This window comes from Lutra lutra, chromosome 1 (genome assembly GCF_902655055.1).
Source record: "Lutra lutra chromosome 1, mLutLut1.2, whole genome shotgun sequence".
In the NCBI taxonomy this organism is placed as follows: domain Eukaryota; kingdom Metazoa; phylum Chordata; class Mammalia; order Carnivora; family Mustelidae; genus Lutra; species Lutra lutra.
In genome coordinates this window covers 139,003,386-139,018,577 of record NC_062278.1, presented here as the reverse complement: position 1 = coordinate 139,018,577, position 15,192 = coordinate 139,003,386, and the positions used below count along the sequence as shown (strand labels likewise).

General features: G+C 41.7%; 1 protein-coding gene across 5 annotated transcripts in view; it reads right to left on the bottom strand.

Moving 5' to 3' along the window:
• KAT2B (lysine acetyltransferase 2B) overlaps positions 1 to 15,192 on the bottom strand; it is a 102,991-nt gene that overhangs the window by 41,626 nt on the left and 46,173 nt on the right. For 4 of the 5 annotated variants that reach the window (XM_047737840.1, XM_047737822.1, XM_047737831.1 and 1 more), the window contains exons 3-5: positions 12,530 to 12,675; positions 8,483 to 8,575; positions 6,938 to 7,119 (exon numbers count right to left, since the gene is read on the bottom strand). In XM_047737840.1, coding sequence (XP_047593796.1) covers positions 6,938 to 7,119; positions 8,483 to 8,575; positions 12,530 to 12,675 — 421 coding nt within the window. Of the gene's footprint in view, positions 1 to 6,937; positions 7,120 to 8,482; positions 8,576 to 12,065; positions 12,101 to 12,239; positions 12,382 to 12,529; positions 12,676 to 15,192 lie in introns of those variants that run through there. The other variant, XM_047737851.1, reaches the window with a different exon arrangement.

Genomic DNA, 15,192 nt, shown 5'->3' with positions numbered 1-15,192 from the left:
AGCTCCTGAAGAACTTTCAGACCCTTAATAAAGAGCGGAATAACAGTCACTAACTCGTGCTTATTGCTTTATCTTACTCTGTATCACTTCATAGTTTCCCTGTGTGTGTGATGGCAGTGGTGGTAGTTCCTCTCCCGAAAAGACAATTTTCATTAGTTCAAGCTCACCTGCCTAAATTCAAAATTAACCTTAAAATCCTGCTACTATTTCTATACTTCTCCCAGCTTTTCTGTCTTAATAATTTATACCCAAATGTAATTTTATGATTACCAAATGGACATCTTTTTTTTTTTTTTTAAGATCACAAGCAGGCAGAGAGGCAGGCAGAGAGAGAGAGGAGGAAGCAGGCTCCCCACTGAGCAGAAAGCCTGATGTGGGGCTCGATCCCAGGACCCTGGGATCATGACCTAAGCCGAAGGCAGAGGATTTAACCCACTGAGCCACCCAGATGCCCCCCAAATGGACATCTTAAGTGCCACTGTATCTTGTCAAATCAGGAACAGTGATCCTGGTAGCAGACAGCTAGCAAGAGCATTTACTTTGTGCTTTGTACAGAACTGTATCACCTTCAAGGCCAGCCTCAGCTGGGTGTTAGTCTGTGGCCATTTAATGAGGTTATAAGATATCTGGGGCCAAAGGGAGGCCAGCTCCCGAGTGACTAATTATGAAATGACAAACGTTAAGAGTTAAAGTTACAAATTTTAATAATCAGAAACTCAGTTTCATGAGACTTGGGCCATTGCAAGACTATAATGTTAAAAATATGTCCAATTTTCTGTATTGGAAGATTAAAGATTCTCAGGATTTAGACCAGTACTGTCCGAAACAGCCGTCTTTGCTGCTGGGAGTGTTCTGTGATCTGTGCAGATAAAAAGGCCACCAGACACATGTAACTACTGAGTACCTGAAATGTGACTAGGGCAACTGAGGAGCTCAATTTTTAATGGCATTTAATCAATTTAAAATTTACTTTTATTTTTTTTTAAGATTTTATTTATTTATTTGAAACAGAGAGAGAGAGATCACAAGTATGCAGAGAGGCAGGCATAGAGAGAGAGAGGAGAAAGCAGGTTTTTTATTTTTTATTTTATTTTTATTTATTTATTTGTTAGAGAGAGAACACAAGCAGGCAGAGTGGCAGGCAGAGGCAGAGAGAAAAGCAGGCTCCCCGCTGGACAAGGAGTCCAACGCGGGACTCGATCCCAGGACCCCAGGATCATGACCCGAGCTGAAGGCAGCAGCTCAACCGACTGAGCCACCCAGGCGTCCCTAAAATTTACTTTTAAATGGAAACAGTGTGAAATATTTCTCCATGAAACATAACTTTACTGCTCTGGTAGGACTCCACTTAGCTTTGACCATTTAAAACTGAGGGAACGAACTGAGATGTGCCGTAAGGATAAAATACACACTGGATTTTATTTTTATTTATTTATTTTTTAAGATTTTATTTATTTATTTGACAAATAGAGATCACAAGTAGGCTGAGAGGCAGGCAGAGAGAGAGAGGAGGAAGCAAGCTCCCTGCTGAGCAGAGAGCCCAATGTGGGGCTCGATCCCAGGACCCTGGGATCATGACCTGAGCCTAAGGCAGAGGCTTTAACCCACTGATCCACCCAGGCGCCCCTACACATTGGATTTTAAAGACCACACAAAAGAAAGTAAAAATGCATCATTAATAATTTTTCACATTGATCACACAGTGAAATAGTATTTACATCTTGGGTAAAATAACACATTATTGAAATTAATGTCCTGTGCCTATTTACTTTTCAAATTGTAACCACTAGAAAATTATAAATTACATTTGTGGCTCACACTATGGGTCTACGGCAGGTGCTGATTTTGAGTCTAAAGAGCATTTCCATCTGTGGAGGGGTCACAGATGTCCAAGAGTCTATTTAAAACTGATGTTATTTCTGCTATAGCAGTGGTAGGTTATAAATATTACCATAAAATCATGAAGTGCTATAAAGAAGTGCTTAACAGGCCATGCAATCTTCCCAGGGTAAGGGAAGGCAACACAGATTGTTACTGTCTAGTAAAATGTTTCAAGTAATAGACTTCCATTCATTTCCTCTGAAAACCATTTTACAGACCATAGTTGATACTATTTAGCTTTGTTTTGACTTCCAAGATTAAGTTCATTTGATCAATATGTTAAGGTGCTTGGGATGGTAAGACAGAGACTGAGTCAACGGGTGGTGTCTGGGTGCTACTTTAAATGACTGACATGGTCATCAAGCGGGGTGGGATGGAAAAGAAGAAATGGGAATTCGTATGCCTAGTCTCTGCACACACACTCCTCCAAACACTTGACCGTAGGAAAAGATTTTACCTAAATGACTGGTTTCAGGTCTTCTAAAAACCAGTGAAAGGATAGTTCATTCATTTATGTATGACTAATAAAAATGGCATGTGTATGCAGCAAATAACTCTCTCAGAGTTTTGACAGCATCATGATGATTTGCAACCACCTTGTTTTCTTTAAAATGTGAACAGGGGGTGCCTGGGTGGCTCAGTGGGTTAAAGCCTCTGCCTTTGACTCAGGTCATGATTTCAGGGACCTGGGATCAAGCCCCTCATCAGGCTCTCTGCTCAGCTGGGAGCCTGCCTCTCCCTTTCTCTCTGCCTGTCTCCCTGCCTACTTGTAATCTCTGCCTGTCAAATAAATAAAAATCTTTAAAAATAAAATAAAATAAAATAAATTTTAAATGTGAACAGAACTGGAGAACTTGAGCACAGACCATGTCATCCTACTTGCTGGAATGAAAATCCCAAGGTTTGTAGGAATTAAGTGACCTGTCCTAGTTCACCCCAACTAGGGGTCTCCTACCCCCTAGCCCACTGTTCTTTCCATGTTCCTGCTGCGTACTGTCCTAGACTTACACGCCTAATGATGAATGCTTAGTCACGCAACAATGGTTACATACAACTGTTTCACCAAAATCAACTTAGTTATATCCAACTTGCACTGTATTCTTACAAAACAGCTCCCCAGTATAGCGGTGACCGTCACACCTTACAGAAGGTCTGCACAATTCAAAATCTAAAACTAATTATTCACCACTTCTAGTAGCAGATTCTGCTGGTCAGATGTATTTGAAAAAGTCACAATCTTCAGGGGCGCCTAGGTGGCTCAGTCGTTAATCATCTGCCTTAAGGCTCAGATCATGATCCCGGGGTCCTGGATCAAGCCCCGCATCCCGCTCCCTGCTCAGTGAGGAGCCTGCTTCTCCCTCTCCCACTCTCCTTTCTTATATTCCCTCTTTTGCTCTGTGTCAAATGAATAAGCAAAATCTTAAAAAAAAAAAAAAAGTCGCCATTTTTAGACACTTTATTTTCAGGTTATTTCTTCATGAAATTATATTAATGCACCATCACAAAATTCAGGAAACTTCAAAACATTTGTCCAGATCTTTTTCTAAATCCATAGTGATTTCCGGGGATATATACTTCCATTAATTATTAATATTACTTATACGTTAGCATGACAATATCAGATATTTTCAATATGCAAAATATTCGTATTTTTCCTTCACTCAGAACAGAGAGGATTAAGTCATTTAAGCAGTTCTACTGTTCAATCTGCACTTAATTTTTTATTGGAAACCTTCACAGGGTAGCTCTGCAATAATCATTCTCTGAGTCTGGTCTCTTCCACAGAGAATCCGATTTCCCCCCATTTCCTTGCTGACATACAAGCTCCAAAGCGTTCAGCCCCTTTGTTCTAACCGCTACAACTGCTGTAAATTATATGCTGAACCAGCATTACAGGTCCTGAGGTTCACTTACACATCAAGATAAAACCTGGTGGTGCCTGCAGACTGTAATATTACCCATTTTTGAGAAGATGAGTATTGGTGAGACACCATGCTGTAGTGGTGTGTGGTTTATTAAAATCCTAAGTGCTCATGACACTGAGGTTTTACTCTGAAACAATTACTGCTTCTCATAATTTTCACAGGTTGCTTCTCTGTACTTCCCTTTCTTCACCTACGTGGCGTGATCGCGGGCAAGCGGGGGAGGTGAGCGTCGTCTACCTTCATTTCCTTATTTATTATTAACAGAGGCTCTCGTCTCCATTCCACCTAGAAATCAGCAGGTTTCGGAACTCATCGGGGTGTACTCATTCCAATCTCTCAGCAGGGTTCTCTTCACTATGGTTGGACTCCAGTCTTCCTTCCGCCCTGGGCCCGTGGCCCAAGAGGCTGGGCTGGAAAGGAATCTGCTGTTGTCTTTCTATTCCCTGTTATTTTAGTTTCTAAAGTTAATAGTCAAATAATGATACTCTCCTTCAGTTGTACACACTCTAGCAACGAGTCCCACGCTGACAGCAACTGAGTTTTAGAGAACATGTGTGGGAGGAAAACAATGACTAGCATCTTCCTACCACCCGCCCTGTGTGCCAGACGCTACACAGAACACTCAGGGTACTCATGAGACTCGGACAGACGAAGACACTGAAGGTCAAGGAGGTGAAGTGACTGGTCTAAATCATACAGAACGAGGGAGGGATGGAGCTATGATTCAAACCCACTGTTCATTTCAACGTTCCATTTCTAATTTTACTACTCCTCAAGTATTTGCAAGTGCCACCCATTTCTTGGTAATTCCCAAATGCTACACGGTACATATTTTTACTGTTTTCTAAAATACAGTAATACCTCCCATGCTGCTTTACATTTAATTCTCCTTCTTGATGAAACAATTTTTCCTCTGTTAAGAGTGGTAAATACTTTCAGAGGTCTGGCTTTAGCAAATATTCAGCTTAGCCAATTGTTCACAGGTGGGTTTAAAAGACAAACACACAGAGATTTTTTAAGTAATCCCTACACCCAACGGGGATCTCGAACTCATGAACCCAAGATCAAGACTTGCATGTTCGACTGACTGAGCCAGCCAGGCGTCCCTATATTTTTGATAGATTATCTTAACCCTTATTATAAATGACATTTAAAATAATATAGGAACTGTATTATTTCATTAAAAATTCTGAAATGAAAGTATAGAAGTATGTAATTTTAAAAAACTGATAAAGAAATCTGTAATTCCTATAAAAGTCCATTAGTATGGAAATACTTTATAACTCAAATTACATATATTGTAAAGGGAGGAGAGGAAAGGGGATATTACTCATGAATATTGGGTCAATGATCAGAGAGGAAAACTCATCTTTTTAAAATAGTTTTTTTAAGATTTTATTTATTTATTTGACAGAGAGAGAGAGAGAGAGAGAGAGATCGATCACAAATAGGCAGAGAGGCAGGCAGAGAGAGAGAGGGGGAAGCAGAGTCCCTGCTGAGCAGAGAGCCTGATGTGGGACTCGATCCCAGGACCATGAGATCATGATCTGAGCCAAAGGCAGAGGCCCAACCCACTGAGCCACCCAGGCGACTGGAAAACTCATCTTAAACTATACTCATTCCTACATGTCATCTGCTGTTAGAGAAAATAACCTGGAGGGGTGCCTGGGTGGTTCAGTCAGTTAAATGTCCAACTCTTGGTTTCAGCTCAGGCCATGACCTCAGGGTCTCCTGAGATCGAGTCTCCCCTCAGGCTCCAAGCATAGCAGGGAGTCCTCTTGAAGAGTTTCTCCCTCTGTTCCTCCTGCTCACACACACTCTCTCTCTTTCTCAAGTAAATAAATAAATCTTAAAAAAAAAAAAAAATAATAACCTGGGTACAAGTGCTCCTCAGGTTATAAAAAAAATTGCCTACTTTAAGTCAGGAGTACCTCCTGAAGCAAGCTTGATGTGCCTATAAAAAATAAAAGGGGGTGGGGGCACCTGGCTGGTTCAGTCGGAAGAGCATGCAACTCTTGATCTCTAGGTTGTGAGTTCAAGCTCTACACAGTGGGTGTAGAGATTATTTAAATAAATAAAACACAAAAGGGGGAAAGTTATAAAATGGGAATCAAGTCATTCTCCTACTTAAATGAAAATAAATGTAGGTCATCTTACTTTGTGTGGTTCAAGATTTTTAAAGTCATGTTTAAGATTTTTAAAGTCAGTTCTATTATTCTGCAATTCAAAAACAGTAAAAACAAATTCCTGTGTTAAGGGAAAAAAACATGCAATCCAAGAATATTTGCACAGCCTGATGTCCACCAACAGGGAAAGAGTTGGGCAAATTACAGTACATCAACTCAACTGATCATAATGTAACCAGTAAAATGTTTGATATGCTGTTAAGTACAGGGACAAACAGGATGCAAATTCTATAGACTTTTTTTCATTCTAAATAATATAAAATAGTTAGAGGGCAAAGACTGGAAGACAACATGTTTAATGATATTGGTTCCATCATGGTGCTGGGACTAGCGTGACCTTTCCTTCTTTATAAAAATTTTTTAATGCTATTATATCTGTGGTCTTGGTTTTTTTTTTTTTTAAATGAATGAAAGTTTCTGGTGTAATCATTAAAGAGTCACAGTATGGTTACCTAGATCAGTGATGTTCAACAGAAATATGATGTAAGCAACAAAAGTAATTTTAAATATTCCAATAGTCACACTGACAAGGTAAAAAGAAACAGATGAAATTAATTTAACATAACTTAACTGAATATATCCAAAATATTATCACTTCAACATGGAGTCAATATAAAAAAACTACTAATGAAATATTTTATTCTTTTTTTTGTTTGTTTGTATATGCTTCGAAATCTCAATTCACACGAGCCACATTTCAAGTGCTCCGCAGCCATATGTAGCTATCAACTATCAAACTGGATAGTATAGGGCTGGCTGGTTTGGATCCCTCACACCCCAAAACATCATGGTATTAATAAGAAGTTAAATTATACAAACATTCTCTCTGAATTGATAGAGTTACCACAATAACTGGGCAACCCTCTGCTTGTAGGGACAAGTAGTAATTTTACATCTGCAATGGGTTCTAAGAGGCCAAAAGAAAAGAACATGTCATCAAATTACCTTGTGTAATTCTCTTTGTATCCAGAAATATCATCATTGGGAGATCGAAGTCTTCGTTGAGATGGTGCCTCCAGGTGCCAATAGTTGATGCGGTTTAGGAACATTTTTGCCAACTCAACAATTGTTTGCCTTTCTTTGGATGGCAGGTGACTAAATTTGTACTGTACAAAGTTATTCACACCCTGAAAAGGAGGGAAGGCAATTTATTCACACAGCTGTGCAATCGTACTAATTCTGAACACCCACACAGTCAGTGCCATTGGTGGCTGTTAGCTAGAGAACAGACATTTCTCTATTCACAAAAATCTCTTCCTTTTCCCTATTAGAAAACAGGAATGCCCAGAGGGAATCGCGCCACAGATCACAGTGGATGAAAAGTGACAAGACAGAGAAGCTGTGGGTTGCTATTCTATGCCCGCTGCAATCCTCAAGCATTAAAGAGAAAATCAGAATCACAGACTGAAAAGGTCAAAACCTATTAAACAATAAAACAGGATTATTTTGCAGAATAATTCTTGATGCACTATCCATACAGGACATCATGTATATGTCCTATATGTCCATCATGTATATGAAGTTCTTGGATACACATTACACTTTTACATTACCAAAATTTTAATCAGAAAGCTGCTAGCATGTCTTCCACTGAACTAAAGCATGACAATTTAAACTGCTTACTATCACTCTTTTGGTTTTAGCAAGCTTACCAAGAAAAAAAAAATCTTATTCAAAATCATGAGCTTTTAAAAGAATCTGCGGGATAATTCAATGTTTCTGTAGAACACTCCCAACTAATCTAATTTCAAATAAATTCTTACTGAATAGAGTTTAGAGACAAAAGTAAAATTTCTTCTACTGAAAACTGACTGATAAAAATACATTTATTTGTATTTGTAGAGACCCTGATGTCCTATCTTCTGTAATCATTCTCATCAAGAAATTCAGTCAAGAGTATCTGAAATTTCTTTAGCCAAAGAATGGCGGGCTAAAAAGTGACTCTGAGGAAAGATACAACACTTCACAGAAAAAGTCTATACATGTCAACAGATTTCCCAAGTAAACCGGTTTCTTTCCAGGAATCATAATGTAACAGGAAGTCAATTTCTGGATGCAAAACCTCATTTCTTTTTTGTGTTTTTTTGCTTGACTTACAATTTATTTGACAATGCTCCTGAATTCCCTCACCTCAATAGGCTTTTTCAGACAGTGCCAAACAAAAGGACAAAGACTTAATTTTAAAACATCAACACCAAGAAAAAGCACATTCCATGTGTTCCTACGACCTACACGTTCTGCTTAATTCTTTTCTTCCCTAAACGCAGTGAATTCTAAATATACAGCAACCGTAAAAGACAACAGCTAGATCATTTATTAAATTAAGTTTTCACTTCTGATGCAAAGGGTCCAAGACAATTTCTACACACTCAGTGAGCATCTCTAAGCTGGGTATAGAGGACGGAAGAAAGACACATGGCGAGATGGAAGATTAGGTTTGTTCAGCCTTAGAGCAATAAAAATAAGGATGTCCCCCCACTAAAATTTTACCTGTTCAATACTAGGTTTTTCAAATGGGGGTTTCTTCTCCAAAGAGCCTTCAACCACAGGTTTTCCTCTTTGTAAAATAGACTTTCTCAAGAGCTGCAAAAAAAATCATTAAGAAAAAAAAAATCAATGTCTCTCTCTCTCTCTCTCACACACACACACACACACACACACACCACAGTCTCTGAAGGGAAGTCACCATATTCTAATTATGTTATCTACATGTAAATAAATCCTTAAGTCAATAAAAGTGGGTGACTACCAGGTAACCCAAATTTGCCTTCATACCCCCGACCAGAATTATAAGAAACTGAACCCCTTCCATGTTCTGCACAGCCTAGAGCTCCGCCAGTAGCACCAGGCTCTCTATCCTAGTCACTTTCCCTTCTCCCCACCATTTCCAGATTCCCACTGACCCAGAGGCCTGGTATGCAACACCTACATACACTCTGCCCATGCCCAGCTAGGCGCCTGCAGGCTGTGCTCATGCTCTGGAGGGTTGGTTGGTTGGTTTTTTAGATTTTTTTATTTATTTAAAGAGAGAACTCATGGGAGGAGGGACAGAGAAAGGGAAACCCTTCAGCAGGCTCCACACCCATGCAGGGCTTGATCTCAAGACCCTGAGATCATGACCAGAGCGGAAACCAAGAGTCAGATACAATCAACTGGGTGACCCAGGCTCCCTGAAGAAGGTTCATATTTAAACCCCTGAAAGGCAGGGAGCCATTCTGTGCAAGTGAGGCCAGGGGAGAGGGCTGTTTGTACCAGCTGTGCATCCTATGCGTAAACTCGGGCCCAGGCCCTTCGGGAAGGAATTCTGCAGGGCTCTCAACTGGCAACTTTCACTGCTGCAGTCTCTTTTCATTTCCTCTCCATGCACAGAATACAAGCCAAGTGTTCTGGCATCTCAATGCCCACAAAACAAAACACCGCTCTTAATCCTTGCCACTGGAATTTAAAGCTCTCAAAGAATATATATCCGAGAGAAAAAGAAAAAAAACAGAGTCACTAATCAAGACCTACTTTGAAAATAAACTTCATATTGAAATCCTTTACCTTCAACCTTTGCTTGAAAATCCTGTGACCTTTACATGTGGGCCAGGTATGGCATGACCATGCGTTTATTTAAGTTATATCTTTCTCTCCTTTCTCAACTTACTGCCTTTTCAACAGAAACAAGATGTGGCAATCATGCTCCCAGGAGTTAACAGAAATGGACAAATTTTTGAGGTCCCCATGTGTTCCCCTGAACTATGTCTTACAAGGGCCTCAATTCCTTCTGGGGTGCCATATACATAATTAGTGTAAGGCATCTGTTGATCCTTTCAATGTATTGTGCCCATTTTCATAAAAAATAAACATGCAGTAATGAAAAGTCACTAATATGTTTCTAAGGATATGGATAGATCATCAAATTCAAATACAGATCATTCTGCCTGCCTACTTTCTTTGCCCAGTTAAAATAAGACCATTTGAAAACTTGGTCCACTGGGGGTTTCAATTTGGAGATAAACTAATGGGTTGGGGAGATGCTGAATGTCAGTTTCTTCATCTACAAAAGGATGGAGCTGGGCTAAGTGGCCACAGAAAAGAAATTTAATACCAGCGGCAAGCATTTGCACCCTTAGGTTCCCCAGACGCTCTTTATGTCGTATCTCATTTAATACCCCTAACAACCTTCAGACGTAGGTGCTATCACTGTATTTTACCGATAAGGAAACTACGGGAGAATGTCTCGCCCAAAGTCACCTTTCACATGTGATGGAGCCAGGACTGAAGCCCAGAGAGTCAAGCTCTGGTGCCACAGTTGAGGAAAACACTGAGTTTAGGAAGCAGCTTTTCATTGGGTTTATTTTCAACATCTAAGCCTGAAGGTTTTTAAATGTTACTAAAGGAATAATACATTTAATTCTAATTTAATTACTGAGACATAGGAGACACAGGAACTGCCTTTCAAAAGCTAAGGAATGGAGGATTTATTACTTATTGGCCCAGAGAATGACTCTGGGTGGGGGGGTATGGTGGGGGAGAATGCTGAATATTTTAGATTTTGTTCCCATGAGTAAACACATTTTTGCTGTTAAAAATGAGGGAGGTGGGAAGAGAGGGAGAGAGAGAGAGAGAGAGAGAGAGAGAGAGAGAAAAGGACTTCAAAGCAGAGCAGTGCTGCCTAGCCTATTTGGTTAGTTATAACCAGAATCCTGAGGAGGTCGGCAGGATGGAAACCTTGACACCACCTTCGTTTCCAGCAGGGCTGTGGAGCTGCCAGGCCACTCAGTTCCAAGAAAAATAATCACTGCAGTCATGCAGACGTTGTTTTTCTTCAACTAACATCTTTTTCCAAAGAAGCTCTAAACAGCATGAACCTGCCAGGGTTCAATCTGGATGACTCAGGACTCATAGCCATGTCAACAACTTGTCACCTGGAGTAGACCAGTGCCTGCTAATGGAGGTGGGGAACTCAGTGGTACATTGTCTCCCCCCACTCCCCTTCTCTTCCCTCCAACCTCCCATTTATCTTTGTAGAACCAGTATCCCCACACATGACCCCAAAGTTTAAAAATACAATTCTCACTTCCACACCTATCTCCTATCTATCCCCAAACTCCCATAAGTAACACCCCCCCAAAAAAAAAGAAAAAAAAATACAAAAGTTAATAAATGGGGAGAAGGGAAAATTATGTATCAAGTAAATTCAGATCTTAAAAAAAAAAAAAAAAGCTACAGGAATTGAGCAGAAAAATTGCACTGAGATTCCTAGCAGCTAAAGCAAAAGAGGAACTCAGTGGAAAATTTTTCTCTCCTTGTCATATAAAATGAAGCACGGTGCACACTAAAGAGGCAAACCTTTCCTGGCTATAAGCTCTGAGTGGAGCATTTTGTTTTGTTTTGTTTTGTTTTGTTTTAAAGAACCTTTTAAGTATAACACAATACAACATAATCAACAGTGCCCTCAAAAGCAAGGTTTCTGTTTTTTAATTATTTCTTCTGTCTGCTCCCTTTAAAAATGTATTTTTGGCCCCCTGAAGTTCATCTTTCTGCTCCCACCACCCACTTCTCTCCTACCCCTGTCCATCCTGACTACAGTCAGAAGATGGGGAGGCATATGTCTGCAGAAAGGGGATGGATGTGACCCAAGGGGATCTCAGGCAGAGCAGGAAGCAGCAGCTACGGGGAGTGGGGAAGTGGGAGCAGTAACTGGTGACCAGTGACTGGGGTCAACAAGACACAGGACAATAGGGAGATGCCCAAATTTGGAAATTCCTGATTCCTCTCTGTGAAGCGTGGGAGTCAAGGCCCTGGGGCCATCCTCCAACCCTATCTCCTCCTTCCCTCCCCTTGGTCACCGGGCTCCACCACACCGGCCTCCTTGCTCCTCCCACATCACACCATCACCCATCACTAGACGGCATTGCTTCTGCTGCCTGAAAAGCTCTTCCCCCAGCCCTTTTCAGCAATAGCTCCTGTCCCCCAGCTCAGGTTCCTGCTCATCTGTGGTCTCCTCAGAGAGGCCTTTCTTAACTACCCTTCCTCATGATTGTGTCCTCCCCCCCACCACCATCCCTGCCATTCTGATTCCACTTACCCTACTTTGTTTCTCTTCACAGCACTTATCACCACCTGCAAATATATTATTTACTGGTTGATTGTCTGCCTCTTCTACTAAAAAGTCAACTCCTTGAGGGCAAGGACTTTGCCCACTGATCTATCCCTCATGCCTACATGGGTGCCATGCACGGAGCAGGTGTGCAACACATACTTGGATGGATGAACAGATGAGTGGATGGAAAGAAATCTACACGCATAAGCAAATCAAGATATTCAAGTCTGCATACAAATATGAAGGCTCTCAAGGAGAGTGATGTGTCCAACACGTGGTGGGTCATTTTAGAGAATCCCTCATGAAGAATCGCATGCTTCCACAAACCCTGAGGGCAAACGTATCATGAGCTGAGGGCCTTCCCACCCACGACCTGGTGTGCAGAAACTGAGCACATCTGAACAATGAGAGAAAGAAAAACGCCTTTTAAAAATGGTAAAAAACCTCACCTTAAATAGATAGAAATAAACTTGTTTGGTATCTGCATCTTCTTCCTTGTGGACACAGGTAAAGAGATATTCCACATCCAACACTATTCCCAGGAGTCTGTTCATTTCTTCCTCGGACACATTTTCCAGGTGGGAAACATGAGCAGCTGAAGACAAAGACCAAAGGAACAACCTGTGTGACACGTGAGTTGGAAACTGCAAACATTCTCAATTTTAAAACAGAAAAGGGCTCTCTCAAAACCTTCCAGGACACCCATCCATCAGATGGCGTTGTCAACAGAGGGAATTTCTGAACTTCTGTACATCTAGGTCTTCTCACAAAGTCGACTCATAATTAAAAGACTGTCACCTTGCTAAGCCTTAGCCTCCCCCTTCAAGACCAAAAATGGGCCAGCAGCTAATGTATTCCAGTAATGTACAGTTTAAGATCCAGACCTTGTTGGCACCACGTGGTGGTCCTCATAGTGTTAAGCTCTTTTTTTTAACAGAAGTATGGTCGACACACAACATTACATGAATTTCCAGCACACAACATGGTGATTCAACCAGTCTACACTCTGCTGTGCTCACCACCGACACAGCTGTCGTCACCACACACTGTTCTCATAGTATCACTGGCTCTATTCCTTGCACTATCCTTTTTATACCCCCCCCACCCGTGACTTATGTCTTCAGTAACTAGAAGCCTATACTTCCCCTTACCCCCTTCACCCATTTTACCCATCCACCCAACCCTCCCCTCTGGCAACCATCAGTTTGTTCTCTGTATTTATGGGTCTGTTTTTGCCTTTTTTTAAAAAAAGATTTTATTTATTTATTTGACAGAGACACAGTGAGAGAGGGAACACAAGCAGGGGGAGTGGGAGAGGGAGAAGCAGGCTCCCTGCAGAACAGGGAACCCAATGAGGAACTTGATCCCAGGACCCTGGGGATGACCTGAGTCAAAGGTAGACGCTTAACGACTGAGCCACCCAGGTGCCCCTGTTTCTGCTTTTTGACAGTGTTAAATTGCTATGTTTCCACATAAGAATATGGTTGGTCTCTACCATGCCTGTGAATAGCTCAGTGAGCCAAGAATATCCTATTAGTGTGAAGACTGAATGATGGCCCTTTCCCTCAGCCTTTCTGAGATGCAATGAAACCTCACTGCCCTTGCAGCCATGTCCCAAGGTCTGTTTGAGCTTGAGATTCAGTGCCTTCCATAATCAAGCCCCCAAACCCATTTTTCCTACCTTAAGTTCTTATAAGATATATAGTAAGTGCCCTAGCCATCAACCTTCTCTCCATGTCCTGTCCTCTCTTCTACCCAAACCTGGTCTATTTATCAAGGTTAGTGCACTGAATCCTCTAACAATCCCACAAGTAGGTATCAGCAATCCCATCTGACAAGTGAGGAAACTGAGGCTGTTTCATCCAATGTCACTCAGCCAACAAGATGGAGCCAGGGTCTGAAAGGGAGGAATGTTTGACCCGAATCCCAAAGTACCCACAAGCACACTTTTTGTTGATTAGGTGATTTACTTGAAGTCCTTTATCACTTGGAAAGGGTTCTTTAGGTCAGCCACTCAATAACCAGCCCCTGGCCCAGGAACTCCTCCGTCAGGGTCTTGCCTCTCACCTCTGCACATCCAGCATTTATTACTATGCTTGTCACATAACAGGCTCCCGCACTCTGAGGGGAAAGCACTTGGGTAGAGCCCTTGGTGTGTTGGCTTAGAAATGCTTACATACAGAAGGGTTTGAGATCATTTTTAAAGGCTAAACTATGGAGAAGAGCAGAGCGCTTTCCCCTGCCTTCTTAAAAGGAGATATAACTAAAGAATACTAAGGAATACCTGTGAAGTGTCAGGCATGGGTCAGTCTACTCCAGAAACCACCGTGCTCCTGTCATTAAACCACAAAGCTCAGGGCACACAGGGAGCTCAGTCGGTTAAGTGTCAGGCTCTTGATGTTGGCTCAGGGCATGATTCTGGGGTCCTGCAATCGAGCCCTGCATCAGGCTCCACACTCAGTGGGGAGTCTACTTGTCCTCACTCTCTCCCTCTCTCTCTGCCCCTCCCTCCAGCTCATGCACACAAACTTTCTCTCTCTCTCTCTCTCAAATAAATAATCTTGAAAAAAAAATAAAGAAGCCATGAAGCTCAATCAGGAGACTGGGACAAAGAATTCTGCTGGTACCCTACCTTCATCTCCTTCCCTTACCACTTCAGGGCATACCTCCCGGCATCCAACTACCAGCAACTCCATTTCTCTACCTAAGGGCTTTTCCTACCATTGTAATCTGCTCTGCCACCTACCTGCCCCTTAAGAGCAGCCTTCAACCCAAAACTAAGACATTAGCCTACAAATAAAAACCCCAGGTGTGCCTGGGGGCTCAGTGGGTTAAGCCTCTGCCTCAGCTCAGGTCATGGTCTCAGGGTCCTGGGATTGAGCCCCGCATCAGGCTCTCTGCTCAGCAGGGAGCCTGCTTCCTCCTCTCTCTCTCTCTCCTTCTCTCTCTCTCGCTCTCTGCCTCCCTCTCTGCCTATTTGTGATCTCTGTCTGTCAAATAAATAAATAAAATCTAAAAAACAAAAAAACAAAAAAACAAACCCAGATCCCTCATTCCCCAGTTTGAATAACTGGCTCCTAAATTTCCCCCCCACAAAACTAAGTAGCAGCCA